The 15,721-nt window shown below is 45.1% G+C and overlaps 1 protein-coding gene across 1 annotated transcript in view; it reads left to right on the forward strand.

The window, feature by feature from the left end:
- mylipa (myosin regulatory light chain interacting protein a) overlaps positions 1-11,009 on the forward strand; it is a 29,462-nt gene extending 18,453 nt beyond the window's left edge. Inside the window, exons 3-7 of the mRNA XM_060904625.1 lie at positions 221-406; positions 3,441-3,638; positions 4,132-4,296; positions 6,895-7,306; positions 9,952-11,009. Of these exons, the coding sequence (XP_060760608.1) occupies positions 221-406; positions 3,441-3,638; positions 4,132-4,296; positions 6,895-7,306; positions 9,952-10,131 (1,141 nt within the window). The 3' untranslated portion in view covers positions 10,132-11,009. The remainder of the gene's footprint in view (positions 1-220; positions 407-3,440; positions 3,639-4,131; positions 4,297-6,894; positions 7,307-9,951) is intronic.
- The last annotated feature ends 4,712 nt before the right edge of the window (positions 11,010-15,721 follow it).

A 15,721-nucleotide genomic window follows, 5' to 3' on the forward strand; every position in this document is an offset into this window, starting at 1 on the left:
GGAGTGGAGAGGGTTGTCATGTACCCCCTTATTGTATGTTGCTCTGGAGAACAGTGTCTGCTAAATACTGTACCTATGTAAATAACGCTTTTTGGTTGGATCCCTCACCTTCAGTAGGTGTTTGTGGTCTGTAATCAGAGTCCTCTTCTCTTTGCTGCATGTTGTAACCCAGTTGAGTAGCAGCCACCTGTTTGACTTCAAAATAATCTCTCTCTCTCAGGCACCTGTTCTTCATGCATGTTAAAGAGGATCTGCACCGCGGTCACCTGCGCATGTGCTCGGAGCAGGCCGAGGAGCTCAGCGCCCTCCTGGCACAAGCAGAGTTCGGCGACTACAACCAGAACACGGCCAAATACTGGTACACCGAGCTGTGCAGGAAAGATCCCGACCAAGAGACTATTAACAGGTACGCTAGCAGATCAGTTGTTTTCAAAATGGCTGCACTGATTCACAACAAAAATGCATTCTCAGGATCCCCGAGCCACATCACTGCGAATGATTGGCTGTCATACTGTATTAGTAATACGAGCGTTGACCACTAGTGTAATAACCCAAACTATTTTTGAATCCAATACCTTTTGAAGTTTAAAGATGACCTATGAAAAAAATCACTTTGCCAGTGTTTGTACACACACTTGGGTATCTGGAGTGTCTACCAACCCACAAACTCTGAAATAAGACCCCGGTCAGTTTCTTTTGTTCTGCCCATTTCGGAAAACCCGAGCTTCAACAGCAAGTCATTCAGATTCGGCTCCTCTTTCTGTTACCCCTTTTCCACCAAATCAGTTCCAGGGCTGGTTCGGGGCTGGTGCTGGTTCACAACTCGTTCAACTTGCGAGTCAGCTGAGAACCAGTTTGCTTTTCTATAGCTCGCGGTGCTAAGCGGAGCCACGTCATTACGTCACTGTATACATCAACCTTGGCGCGAATATCGAAGCAAAAACAACACTGAAGAAGCAGCAGCGGCAACAACAATAATAATGGATGACTTTGCGTTTGTACAGCTGTGGCTTCTCGTCGCTTAAAAATGGCGATCTTTCACGGTCTTGTTATTGTTGTTGGTCTTAACAACTCCGCCCCCCCGCTGACGTAAGCGGTTCTTTCCTCTGGCCCAGCAGAGAGTTGGTGCTAGCCTGGAACCGGTTTTTCTGGCCCCAGAGCCAGTTCTTTGTCCGTGGAAACAGAAAACCCGGTTCCAAACTAAGCACTGGCCCCGAACCAGCCCTGGAACTGCTTTGGTGGAAAAGGGGCATGTGTCGCAAGCAGAGCTCGTTAGCATGATCCCGCCCCTCATGGCTTGAGAACTGCCTTTGTGAATGAATATTCATGAAGGAAGAAGTGCTACCTGAGTGGCTGGCTGAAGAGGAGGTGGAGTGAGCCGTGGCTCGTTATCGTTTAAAGGAACAGGTGCTCAAATTGGCCATTTTGAACGGAGCTGTTTAGACAGGGTGAGAAGGAAGCGTTGGGGTTTTGATCAAAGCACATCACGGATGTTTTTGTCAGCTTGTGAAAAATGGGGTATATCATCACCTTTACTATACCATGTAAAAAAAAAAAATGCTGTTTTAATGTTGGGGAAATTTATAACTGAAGAACAATCAACTCAACATTAACAGCTAAATGAGCGGTTCTAAATGCTTTTGTTTATCTTGCGCATGGCTGAACGCTCGACCCTCGGCTTGAGCGGTGGTGTTTTGGGAAGGGGCCAAATACAGCATGTGTGTTTGTGAGGTCGGAGTTCACGTCCATCCAAACACCGCAGTGTTTACCAGCTCTGATGGTGCTTTTGTGTAAATAAAGCTTCCGTGTTGCCTTCATTCATACGATTCCAACGCCAACCATGTTTAAGTGAAGGATGATGTAATCATGTTGTCGGTTTGGTTTCAGTTAACCGTTGAATCAAAGCAAGTTGAAGTGACGGGCTTGATAGAAAGAGGTATTGATGTGTAAACTCAGCTCAATGTGAGGAGTTGGACTGTTATTGTTTCGTTAATGTTCATTCTGATTGGTCAGAAGGTGTTTTTGACTTTTTTTTTTAATAAATTTCCTGTAACAGCAGCCTGACATGCAGAGGGCATGTTTATTTAGCACTTTAAAAGGAGTCTGAAGCGTCAATACTGGTGTAGCGGTTGGAGATAAAGCTGAACTTTAGGATGGCGAACGATTTGCTTTCCCAAAAGGAAGCTGTTGTAAAGATCCTGACCGTGTGCCTTAGGTGCACAGAGCAAAAGCAGACTGCTACATAACATACCACTGATGGCTTATGGTCTGGCGTACATCTGCAGGATGTTCTCGGGCACAAAGGAAAACTTGGCATGAGTTTGCATCCCGTTCCATCTGTCTCTCTGATGGATCTTGAAGTGTGTTTTTGGCTGGATGCTAACCAATTCACTGTAAAATCCTTTCTTCTCTGTCGCAGTTTCTTTCTGGCTCCATCCCAAACTGCACACCACCTGTAAAATGGTCGTTTTTTGTGTCGGAAGGTTTCAAACTGGGTCAAAAAACCCAGAAGTATCTAAAGTAGTAGCCATGATGAGGGCTGTTCAAATTCTCTCAATGCAAAGAAAGTGCTTCCTGTAGCCTGGGGTACACTGGGCCGTCCTTTACTAAAGGAAAGGAGAGAATGCCGTCCCACAATTCCTTGCGGTAGCAACCTTTAAAGACGAGTCGATAACATCCGTCGTTGTATAATTGCGTACTTTTAATGCAAGTGCAGTCAGTTTCTCTGACCCTTTTCCACCAAATCAGTTCCAGGGCTGGTTCAGGGCTGGTGCTGGTTCACAACTCATTCAACTTGTGAGCCAGCTGAAAACCAGTTTGCTTTTCCATAGCTCACGGTGCTAAGGGAAGCCACGTCAGTTACATCGTTGTATACGTCAGTTACGTCGCTATGTTTGCATAAACCTTGGCATGAATATCGAAGCAAAAACAACATGGAAGAAGCAATAATAATAATAATAATAATGGATGACTTCGCGTTTGTACAGCTGCTGCTTCTCGTCGCTTAAAAATGGCGATCTTTCGCGGTCTTGTTATTGTTGTTGGTCTTAACAACTCCGCCCCCCCCCCCCCCCCCCCCCCCCCCCCCGCTGACGTAAGCGGTTCTTTCCTCTGGCCCAGCAGAGAGTTGGTGCTAGCCTGGAACCGGTTTTTCTGGCCCCAGAGCCAGTTCTTTATCAGTGGAAACAGAAAACCTGGTTCCAAACTAAGCACTGGCCCCGAACCAGCCCTGGAACTGCTTTGGTGGAAAAGGAGCATCAGCACGATGGTTGTCTGAAGTTCTTATGAGTTCTTTCTTTTCTTGACCTCATGATGTCTTCCAGGTCAAGGAAAAGCACTTGGGATGTAATGAACTGTTCACCCAAGGCCTGTGTCTTCCATGCTTCGTTTGTCCGAGGCATACCTCCAGTCTCAACGTGTCTGTTTTTTCTCTTTGGCAGCATCATATCCAAGCACAAGGCTCTGGAGGGGCTGAGCCAGGGCTCGGTGGAGTATCAGGCCCTGCAGTTGATCGCATCTCTAGAGCACTACGGTGTGGAGTGGCACTGGGCGCGGGACGCAGAAGGCCAGAGGCTGGCGATTGGAGTGGGACCCGATGGCATCGCCATCTGCAGGGACGACTTCAGCCTGGTCCACAGGTACTGAAAGACATTCTACATACGCAAATGTGAAGGGTATAGAAAGACTCAACTCGAGTTTCTTACAGACTAGAACAGTTTACGAGGATTTCCACACCCTTGTTTGTTTTAGCTTAGTCCGTCTTGCACTTAATACTGACCAAGGTCCCCGTTTGGTGAAAAGCATTTCTAAAATGATGCTACCACCACTGTGTTTCTGTTCTTAGGATGGTGAGCAGTGGTCAAGGCTTTAAAAAAAATAAAGGCTACCTTTTTATTCTTGATCAGAGAATGTTTGTTTTATCCATGTTTGAGAATGTGGGGACCCCCCCCCCCCCCCCCCCCACACACACACACACACACACACACACACCCATGTAATGGCCACCTCCTATAATATTGTCCAGCATCTAATTAATTTTAACTTGAGGGGTTTCTTTCTCATTTGATGAGATCACTGAATACCGAGTGAGCACTTCAGGTTTTTTCTTCTTTTTTTCCCCCTCTTTGGCAGGATTTCTTATCCTTTAATCCAAATCGCCACACAGTCGGGGAAGAGTGTGTATCTGACGGTCCTCAAGGAAAGCAGCGACAGTGTGGTTCTGCTCTTCAAGCTGATCAGTAACCGAGCAGCTAGCGGGCTGTACCGGGCCATCACAGAGACGCACGCCTTCTACAGGTGAGCTCACCGCTCCGTACATGTCTGGTAAATGATGGATGATGTGACGCGTGTTATTGAAGCACTGACATCAACCACTACATGTTCAGAGACTTTAGAAATCGATGAAAAGAAGGGAAAGTAAACAGTTTTTGACGGTTATAAAAGCTCTGACTGTAAAGACAAGCTTTAGAAAAGTGTATCATGATGTTATGTCGTGATCAGATCATATCGGCGCGCTTATAAAATCAAAGTCTAATTCATTCGTCTAAAGTCCTGAAAGCCTGCCAAGCGCTGCTACTTCAATGCCTCACAGACCATGTGACACTCTTCATGCATAGACGAGCTTGTAAGAACACCTTCACACTGTGGGTTAATGAGGAACTAGCAGTGGTAGCACAAATTGTTACTCACTCAGGATCTTTCTACTTTATTATTGTAACTTTTTTGTTTTAAGGACACTTTCTCCCTGTTTTCAACCAATCTTCAAATTTCACATGAATACCTCTGGGCTGAATTATGTTGCTATGACTTTTGGTGCTGATCTGGATCACTCCTCTAGAATGATCTGTGAAAAACAGGATTCCCCCCCCCAATCACCTAACTGTCAAGCTTCATGATTTAAGTTTTGTTCAGGGTGCAACTTTTCCTCCCTAAGCATCATTCTGTATCTCTTACCATTCCAGATCTATAGGGTACGGTGACCAGACGTCCCGGTTTGTAACGGCTAACGCAAATTACTATGACTTTAGTCACGGTCTCTATCAGGTTAAAGGTTTACTTTTATACATCTAAATTTTTATTATGCACGTTAATATAGCGGGCGGCACGGTGGTGTAGTGGTTAGCGCTGTCTCCTCACAGCAAGAAGGTCCGGGTTCGAGCCCCGTGGCCGACGAGGGCCTTTCTGTGCGGAGTTTGCATGTTCTCCCCGTGTCCGCGTGGGTTTCCTCCGGGTGCTCCGGTTTCCCCCACAGTCCAAAGACATGCAGGTTAGGTTAACTGGTGACTCTAAATTGACCGTAGGTGTGAGTGTGAATGGTTGTCTGTGTCTCTGTGTCAGCCCTGTGATGACCTGGCGACTTGTCCAGGGTGTACCCCGCCTTTCACCCGTAGTCAGCTGGGATAGGCTCCAGCTTGCCTGCGATACTGTAGAACAGGATAAAGCGGCTAGAGATAATGAGATGAGATGTTAATATAGCAGGCGGGTGCAGATGAGTATGCTGTCCTGGCAAAGATCTAATCTCCACTGTACAATTCGTTCCTGTTTTGGAAGGAGTCACTCTCTGTATAAGCAGAGTGTTGGTGGTTTGATTTGTCCCACAGTGAGCGGAGATGGAGGGAGATCTTTCTGCTCCCAGCCACTCAGTTGTCTCAAGTGCAGGATTGTCCTTTATTAGGCATGTGGTGGTGATGAAATTTATGACCCTTCAAATTGATGAAATAAAAAATGAATGCCAGATATTATCTGCTGTGTAATTTTAGTGGGGTGGGGTTTTTCCCCTCCCCCCTCCTAGCTGTAATTGTTTATACAGCAGAGGGTGCAATAACGTACAGTAACGGGATAACCTGAGACTTCAACCTAGGCAGAAGTAGCACAGCTCTAATGGGGCAAAAATGGATTGAAAATGGGAAAGAGCTGTTGTGCAAACAGCTTTAACAAGAAATCACGTCTTTTTGTTTGTTTGTTTTGTTTTTTAAAAAGACTTCCAAAAGCTAAAGAAAAGCGAAGCAAATGGAGGGAGTAGAAGTAAAATTTTTCACTTTTAATAAATGGAATATTTTGGCTACTCAATTTTACTTTTGCTGGGGGGTGGGGTTTTTTTTGTTTGTTTGTTTTTTTTTTTTTTTTGGTGGGTGGGCATTACCTTTTTGTCATTGGGTTTGAAATGTGTTTATGCATTTTTAAGTAGAGACTAATCAAGACATTGACCACAAAATGCTTGTAAACAAATCCAGAAAACATTACGTCTCAGAATGGTACAACATGTACAGAATAAATCTCTTCAGCGTGTGCCCTTAGAAAAATAAACAACAGGATAGTGAGCCACGTCAGACCGTGAAACTGTTTATTTTCCAGTGAAGGCACATACCACGTTGTCCTGATGAAGCCTTCTGACTCAATTCTGCAAGAACGTGCTGATCTAGCATGTGAAGTTCTGTGGCCTCGATTGCACCAGCGAGGTGATTGTGATGTGGCACTTTTCTGCACACACCTGCCTGCTCTTTCACAGCGCATGTATGGATCTCACATTTTAGATTGTGCTCTTGCCTCGTCTGTGCTCCAGATAAGGCAGTGTCATCAGCTGCACTTCTTCGTCTCATTGTACTTCGACTTTTACCAACCATGTGCACTTTTTCTCGCTCATCTTTTCCCCGCATTCAGCAGCTCTTCATGAGCCAATTATATCTAACCGAGAGCTCGGTGAAGGTGACTCAGCACTTCGGAAAGTCTTAGTGCTGGGTAGGACACGCGTACACATCACACCTGAGCAGCCACCAGATGTTTAGAGGATTTTAATGACTAATAGACATCTGGTGTATTAGATTCTCTTTATTATAATGTTTAGGCTAGTTTCTCAAAGTCAAAGCTAACTTTTGGCTGTGATCTGATCCTCAGATGCGACACTGTAACGAATGCGGTCATGATGCAGTACAGCCGGGACTTCAAGGGCCACCTGGCTTCACTTTTCCTCAACGAGAACATCAACCTGGGCAAGAAGTACGTCTTCGACATCCGCCGGACGTCCAAGGAGGTGTACGACTACGCCAGACGGGCGCTGTACAATGCCGGTATCGTGGACCTGATGTCCCAGTCGGGTACCCGTTCTCCGTCCTCCCGCTCGCCGTGGCACGGACAGGAGAATGTGCCAGAGTGTGGGGGGTGTCAGCAGAATCGGTTGCTGCAGGAGAAGCTGCAGAAGCTGCGCGAGGCCTTCCTGTGCATGCTGTGCTGCGAGGAGGAGATCGACGCTGCGTTCTGCCCCTGTGGCCACACCGTGTGCTGCCAGAACTGCGCCACACAACTCCAGGTGAGACCACGTGTGCACGCATGCATGGCGATATGAAGTCTTTGGAGGAAGAGTAATAGAATTGTATCTGGCACCATTTTAGGTTTTGTCAGAAGTAATTCCTGAGCTTCAGGCTGCTGTACCTAAAAGCCGACCCACATGTCAGCCATGTGTCTGTGATCAGCAGGTTCGATGATGTGAGGAAGAGCAGGAAAAGGCTACGGAGACGTTAAAATGAACCAAAGCCTGACTGTAATGAGTTCTGAAAGCTCTGTAGTTAATGAAGGGTTCAGGATCGAATTAAGCAGGCAGTGCTGTTTTAACGAGGTCCAAAATGCTGCGGATGAAGGAACCAAGCTGGATTCCTTGGGTTTCGTTCCTGAAGGTCTGTAATGGTGATGTGTTCACACACCTGAGCTGAGCTACCTGTATCAACGCAGCTGGCGTTATCGGATAACCGTGTTCGGTTAAGGGTCCGGTCCCACAACGCTGATAACTCTGACTGTCCCTCTGCTTGAATTGAGTTCCCGTCTGGAGCAGAAACCCCACAACTGTAATATCGCTTGGTCCTGACACTCAGGGAAATGAACACATGCAACTTAGGAATGGTCATGGAAGTTTTTTACAAGTAGTAGCACATTATTCCGGGTCATACCGTATAGCTTGGACTTCATAACAACCCATGTACACACTCCGGTGGTTCTAAATACAGATAGGTCACGGATTATGAAAAAATAATAAAGGATACGGAATGGTGGTTACAGATTTTAATCCGGCGGCACGGTGGTGTAGTGGTTAGCGCTGTCGCCTCACAGCAAGACGGTCCGGGTTCGAGCCTCTTGGCCGGCAAGGGCCTTTCTGTGCGGAGTTTGCATGTTCTCCCCGTGTCCGCGTGGGTTTCCTCCGGGTGCTCCGGTTTCCCCCACAGTCCAAAGACATGCAGGTTAGGTTAACTGGTGACTCTAAATTGAGCGTAGGTGTGAATGTGAGTGTGAATGGTTGTCTGTGTCTATGTGTCAGCCCTGTGATGACCTGGCGACTTGTCCAGGGTGTACCCCGCCTTTCGCCCGTAGTCAGCTGGGATAGGCTCCAGCTTGCCTGAGACCCTGTAGAACAGGATAAAGCGGCTAGAGATAATGAGAGGAGATTTTAATCCAGATGCATCATGGATGCTAATTTACAGATTGGTCACGGACATTTCAGTATATTACGGATTTCATACGAATGATGCATCATGGATAAATCAAGAAGTCTAAAACAAATGTTTGTTCTGCCGAAGTTCATAATTAAAATATCTTGCCTGCATTTATACATTATTGATTTCCATGAAATATCAATAAGTAAAATCACACATCCGTGAATAAAAGACCTGTCTCGTCTCCTCCTGAATCTGTATTCCATGACTTCATGATGCAACAAGGATGTATAAAGATGCCTGGGGAAAATGGCGTGTGCTCAGATCACGTCACATGTACATGATTATCTGATTTGGTCAGATGACTTTTCAGATCAGGTCCAGGCCTGGAAAAATTGCCCCAGAAGCAAAATTTCCAAGGGATCGTTATCGGTCTGGTGTGAGCACCAACCATGGGACTGATTTTTATTTAGTTATCGGTATTGTGGGACCGGGCCTTAAGTTATATCCCTTAAACAAGCGCAGCTTTTAAAACCCAAGCAGGATGGTGTGTTGGGTGTTTTTACACACTCACTTAAAATGGACAGTGTTTCAGTTTTAATGAAATGTATTCTCATTGAAGCAATAAAATGAATAAGGGTTGGTTGGTTGTGGATTCTTCCCCTGATAGCCATCGAGCAATCACATACAACTCGGAGTAAACGTGTTGCACTCGCGCCCCTTTTCCACCAAAGCAGTTCCAGGGCTGGTTCGGGGCCAGTGCTTAGTTTGGAACCGGGTTTTCTGTTTCCACTGACAAAGAACTGGCTCTGGGGTCAGAAAAAACGGTTCCAGGCTAGCACCAACTCTCTGCTGGGCCAGAGGAAAGAACCGCTTACGTCAGTGGGGTGGGAGCGGAGTTGTTAAGACCAACAACAATAACAAGACCGCAAAAGATCGCCATTTTTAAGCAGCGAGAAGCCGCAGCTGTACAAACGTGAAGTCATCCATTATTATTGTTGCTGCTGCCACTGCTTCTTCTCCGTGTTGTTGCTGCTACGATGTTCGCACCAAGGTTTATACAAACGCAGCGACGTAATGACGTGGCTCCCCTTAGCACCCCGAGCTATGGAAAGCAAACTGGTTCTCAGCTGGCTTGCAAGTTGAACGAGTTGTGAACCAGCACCAGAACTGACCCCGAACCAGCCCTGGAACTGATTTGGTGGAAAAGGGGTAACCGAGAACCCTTAGGAGAACCCGTGGTAAAATGGAGCCTGTAAACAAATGTTAAATAACTGTAATCGAATTAAAAAAGTTCAACGTTTTGTTTAATGGCGAGTTAGCTGTGGTGTAAGAAGAATAAAACGGTTGTGTGCCAACAGTATCTCAATCACAGAACGGAGTTGATTATTTTCCTGTAACTGCACACGATCGTGTTTTCTTCCAGGGATTGTGCATCTTTTCTGTTTGTGTACTGTTTTTGGTTGCTAGAACTATTCATTATTTTGTTGATTTGGATCTGTAATGCTGATGTGTGACTGTGTCGTTGCAGTCGTGTCCAGTGTGTCGCTCTGAGGTGGAACACATCCAGCACGTCTACCTGCCCACCTGCTCCAGTCTGCTGAACCTGACTGTGGGCAGCAACAGTCCTGCACCTATCCACCGCTCCATGGCCCCACACACCTGCACCAGCACGGAGTACTGCAGCGACGACAAACTCTGCCAGACCTAAACCAACTTCCACTTTTTTTTTTTTTTAATTATTTATTTATGACCATCTCGGACAAACCCGTTCTTAAACCGCCGACGAAGAGATCTGTTGACATTGACTTTTTTGTGCTTCAATCTTAATTTAAGTATCAGTTGATCTGATAAACGGCTACTCTTATTTTAAATGTTGTTGTTCTAATCCATACTTTATCATCGCTTTCAGTTTGATTTTAGAAACATTGTGGGGGGGTTTTTTTCCCCTTCTATTTAATTACATTTTTTTTAATGTCGCTTTTATTATTTCCACGTTTGCTCGTATTGAACTTTTTGCAGTGGAATCGTGTGCAGTATTTGTGTGCATCATGTCATTATTATTGCTTTCTTTTATTCTGAAGGTTACAGGAACACCGAGTGAACACCAACCACTAATGTTTATTCCGATCCATTTTTAGTGCTCAGTCTCCGGTATTTCGAGCATCCCAAATATTAACCCTGTGATGACTTGACTAAACTCATCACCATGAGGTCTGAGACGTCCCTCGTATGCAAAGGCTAGTTGGTGCAGTTTTTGTGGGAAGTATAGAAAATGAGGGGAAAAATATTGACACCGTCACTTTACCAAGGAGTTTAAGGCATTAGGGCCTTAACGTAGCAGTAACAGTGTGTTATGCATAATCTTTCTTTGCACAGACTTTTCATAAAAATGAAGTTTATTTTTCTTTATTCTTGACTGTCACTGCAGGGTGATTTTATTAGATGTATATATTTTTCCGCCCTTTCTACAAATAGATTTTGTTTCTGTTTGTTTGAAGCAAAAACTATACTCTGTACTTGTAGAATCTTTTTATACGTATTTCCTTGAGCAAGAGGTATTAATAAAGTTTGACTTTTTAAACATAACTTGTTGGGTTTTTTTTTTTTAATTAATTTTGAAGTAAGTTACGCATCCAAACTTGGACCTGATCAGAGGATTAAAGGTGCAGAAGTTGTGGTTTGTGTTTCCTCTCGTCCCTTCCACCAGCCAATCCCAAACCTTATTTGTAATGAGGTTTTCATGTTCTGATTTTTCAATACAAGGTGTTCAGAGGAATAATTAAAGTCTTTGTGGTGGAGGGGAATTGTGGGCCACAAACATCCAAACAGCTGGGTGTGTACTTCCTGTTACTGGTCTGTTCAGAGAGGGTTGTGGAGGTGGCTTTAGAGAAAATTGCATTTCAAAGTATTGCAGCGTCTGCTGTCGTGTAGGTCATAAAGATTTTTTTAAACCCCCAACACCCAATTATTTTTCTTTAGGGGACTGAAAGCTACTGAATTTGAATCAGACTTCCAATTTTATTAGGGTTTTTTAATGGGACAATTAATGTATTTAGGGCGGCACGGTGGTGTAGTGGTTAGCGCTGTCGCCTCACAGCAAGAAGGTCCTGGGTTCAAGCCCCGGGGCCGGCGAGGGCCTTTCTGTGCGGAGTTTGCATGTTCTCCCCGTGTCCGCGTGGGTTTCCTCCGGGTGCTCCGGTTTCCCCCACAGTCCAAAGACATCCAGGTTAGGTTAACTGGTGACTCTAAATTGACCGTAGGTGTGAATGTGAGTGGTTGTCTGTGTCTATGTGTCAGCCCTGTGATGACCTGGCGACTTGTCCAGGGTGTACCCCGCCTTTTGCCCGTAGTCAGCTGGGATAGGCTCCAGCTTGCCTGCGACCCTGTAGAAGGATAAAGCGGCTAGAGATAATGAGATAATGTATTTAGCACCACATGGCCCTAAATTCTCCAGTGTTTTTTTTTTTTTTTTTTTCCCTGCTTCACCATGACCCAATTCAAGATACTACGTCATGCATCACATGGTGGGCTTTCCCTGTTCGCACAAGGCAGTGTGGGATACAAATTTGAACCAGGAGAGGAAAAATGCAGGAAGTGAGCGTGTGAATGAAACATGAACGACCGACTAAAGTAACGGAAAGCGAGAAGAAAAGACGTTATGTTATATACGAAGGAAAGGAAACGCAGGACCAAACTAATAAATATCGGCGCTCAGCGAGCACCTCGTGTGATCAGCTTGTTTGTTTAGCGACAGAATGATGGAACTGTCAGTGCACGGTCAAAGGTAAACCTGTAGATGGCAGTATTGCAGCACTGGATGCCACCTGCCGTAAAACCTAAAAGAAGAAGAAAGTAAACCTGCGCATGTGTACAGGGACTTCCTCTGTCTGCAAAGTGAGCAATTTCATGCACATTATTTACTCGCCCTCACGTTAAGTAACTTCCCAGCCACAGAATGGCCTGATATTTTTTGAGGTATTGCAGAAATAAACATACACTATATTGCCAAAAGTATTTGCTCACCCATCTAAATTATTGGAATCAGGTGTTCCAATCACTTCCATGGCCGCAGGTGTATAAAATCAAGCACCTAGGCATGCAGACTGTTTTTACAGTTTGGAGCTGGCCCCTTCCTCTTCCAACATGACTGTGCACCAGTGCACAAAGCAAGGTCCATAAAGACATGGATGACAGAGTCTGGTGTGGATGACCTTAACTGGCCTGCACAGAGTCCTGACCTCAACCCGATAGAACACCTTTGGGATGAATTAGAGCGGAGACTGAGAGCCAGGCCTTCTCGTCCAACATCAGTGCGTGACCTCACAAATGCGCTTCTGGAAGAATGGTCAAAAATTCCCATAAACACACTCCTAAACCTTGTGGACAGCCTTCCCAGAAGAGCTGAAGCTGTTCTAGCTGCAAAGGGTGGACCGACGTCATATTGAACCCTATGGATTAGGAATGGGATGTCACTTAAGCTCATATGTGAGTCAAGGCAGGTGAGCGAATACTTTTGGTATTCGCTCACTAAATTTCACCGATTTTATGAAATTCAAAAGGCCGTCTTGCTTTAAAGGAAATATCTCACAAATAAATCAATTGAGCAAAGTCGGTCTTTGTTTGTCCTTTATAAAAAAAAAATTTAAAAAAGCTGCATGCTGAGTTTGTTTTTAAAGACATAACCACTAAAGTGATGAAAATAGACGGGGCTGTTTTTTGTCAGGGAGGCCGCCATAACTCCATCATGTATGCTGTCATTTTCCGCGAGCACAGCGAAGGTGTACAAGTGCATGCTGTACTAGACTATAATATATTATGGTCTAGCATGACTGCTCGGTCAATTTATTTGCATTTCTCGACAAAAATGATGGCAATACAGGATTAGAAAAGGAATCAAAATAAAAGTTGTGGCGAGTTTGTTGCCTGTTTTTATATATATATATATATATATATATATATATATATACAGTGGGACAAAAAAGTATTTAGTCAGCCACCAATTGTGCAAGTTCTCCCACAAAAAGATGAGAGAGGCCTGTAATTTTCATCATAGGTACACTTCAACTATGAGAGACAGAATGGGGGGAAAGAATCCAGGAAATCACATTGTAGGATTTTTAATGAATTAATTGGTAAATTCCTCTGTAAAATAAGTATTTGGTCACCTACAAACAAGCAAGATTTCTGGCTCTCACAGACCTGTAACTTCTTCTTTAAGAGGCTCCTCTGTCCTCCACTTGTTCCCTGTATTAATGGCACCTGTTTGAACTCGTTATCAGTATGAAAGACACCTGTCCACAACCTCAAACAGTCACACTCCAATCTCCACTATGGCCAAGACCAAAGAGCTGTCAAAGAACACCAGAAACAAAATTGTAGGCCTGCACCAGGCTGGGAAGACTGAATCTGCAATAGGTAAGCAGCTTGGTGTGAAGAAATCAACTGTGGGAGTGATTATTAGAAAATGGAAGACATACAAGACCACTGATAATCTCCCTCGATCTGGAGCTCCACGCAAGATCTCACCCCATGGGGTCAAAATGATCACAAGAACGGTGAGCAAAAATCCCCAAACCACATGGGGGGACCTAGTGAATGACCTGCAGAGAGCTGGGACCAAAGTAACAAAGGCTACCATCAGTAACACACTACGCCGCCAGGGACTCAAATCCTTCAGTGCCAGACGTGTCCCCCTGCTTAAGCCAGTACATGTCCAAACCCATCTGAAGTTTGCTAGAGAGCATTTGGATGATCCAGAAGAGGATTGGGAGAATGTCATATGGTCAGATGAAACCAAAATAGAACATTTTGGTAAAAACTCAACTTGTCGTGTTTGGAGGAGAAAGAATGCTGAGTTGCATCCAAAGAACACCGTACCTACTGTGAAGCATGGGGGTGGAAACATCATGCTTTGGGGCTGTTTTTCTGCAAAGGGACCAGGACGACTGATCCGTGTAAAGGAAAGAATGAATGGGGCCATGTATCGTGAGATTTTGAGTGAAAACCTCCTTCCATCAGCAAGGGCATTGAAGATGAAACGTGGCTGGGTCTTTCAGCATGACAATGATCCCAAACACACCGCCCGGGCAACGAAGGAGTGGCTTCGTAAGAAGCATTTCAAGGTCCTGGAGTGGCCTAGCCAGTCTCCAGATCTCAACCCCATAGAAAATCTTTGGAGAGAGTTGAAAGTCCGTGTTGCCCAGTGACAGCCCCAAAACATCACTGCTCTAGAGGAGATCTGCATGGAGGAATGGGCCAAAATACCAGCAACAGTGTGTGAAAACCTTGTGAAGACTTGCAGAAAACGTTTGACCTCTGTCATTGCCAACAAAGGGTATATAACAAAGTATTGAGATGAACTTTTGTTATTGACCAAATACTTATTTTCCACCATAATTTGCAAATAAATTCTTTAAAAATCAGACAATGTGATTTTCTGGATTTTTTTTTCTCATTTTGTCTCTCATAGTTGAAGTGTACCTATGATGAAATTACAGGCCTCTCTCATCTTTTTAAGTGGGAGAACTTGCACAATTGGTGACTGACTAAATACTTTTTTGCCCCACTGTATATATATATATATATTTACCTGCTTATCTTCCACCCATTTGATGCGTGACATGGTACACAGTCTGTGGTTCGTGGTGAAACAAAGTTGGGATCACGTCTGGCTTCAGTTGTCGTTTCTGCCTCGTGTTTCACTTCCTCCCAGTGATTGTTTTTCATACGAGTCCTCCACAAATCCACAATCTTTCCAGGAGTAAAGTTTTCTCACTTTACTTGATGAAGCCACTCGGCCAAACGTCTCGGATCCAGGATGGAATGAAGACAATGTGCGGAATCCTACGTCATGCAGCGCCATCATTTTCGTCTCCTAATACATCCATCCAATGTATCTGGCTAATCCAGTACGGCCGCGCCCAGGGAAATGACTCAACGGACTGATGTTATAACTTTAGCATTTTTTTTTTTAATCTAAAGTCCGCTTCAGGGCGGCACGGTGGTGTAGTGGTTAGCGCTGTCGCCTCACAGCAAGAAGGTCCGGGTTCGAGTCCCGTGGCCGGCGAGGGCCTTTCTGTGCGGAGTTTGCATGTTCTCCCCGTGTCCGCGTGGGTTTCCTCCAGGTGCTCCGGTTTCCCCCACAGTCCAAAGACATGCAGGTTAGGTTAACTGGTGACTCTAAATTGAGCGTAGGTGTGAATGTGAGTGTGAATGGTTGTCTGTGTCTATGTGTCAGCCCTGTGATGACCTGGCGACTTGTCCAGGGTGTACCCCGCCTTTCGCCCGTAGTCAGCTGG

Source organism: Neoarius graeffei, chromosome 22 (assembly GCF_027579695.1).
Source record: "Neoarius graeffei isolate fNeoGra1 chromosome 22, fNeoGra1.pri, whole genome shotgun sequence".
Classification (NCBI taxonomy): Eukaryota; Metazoa; Chordata; class Actinopteri; order Siluriformes; family Ariidae; genus Neoarius; species Neoarius graeffei.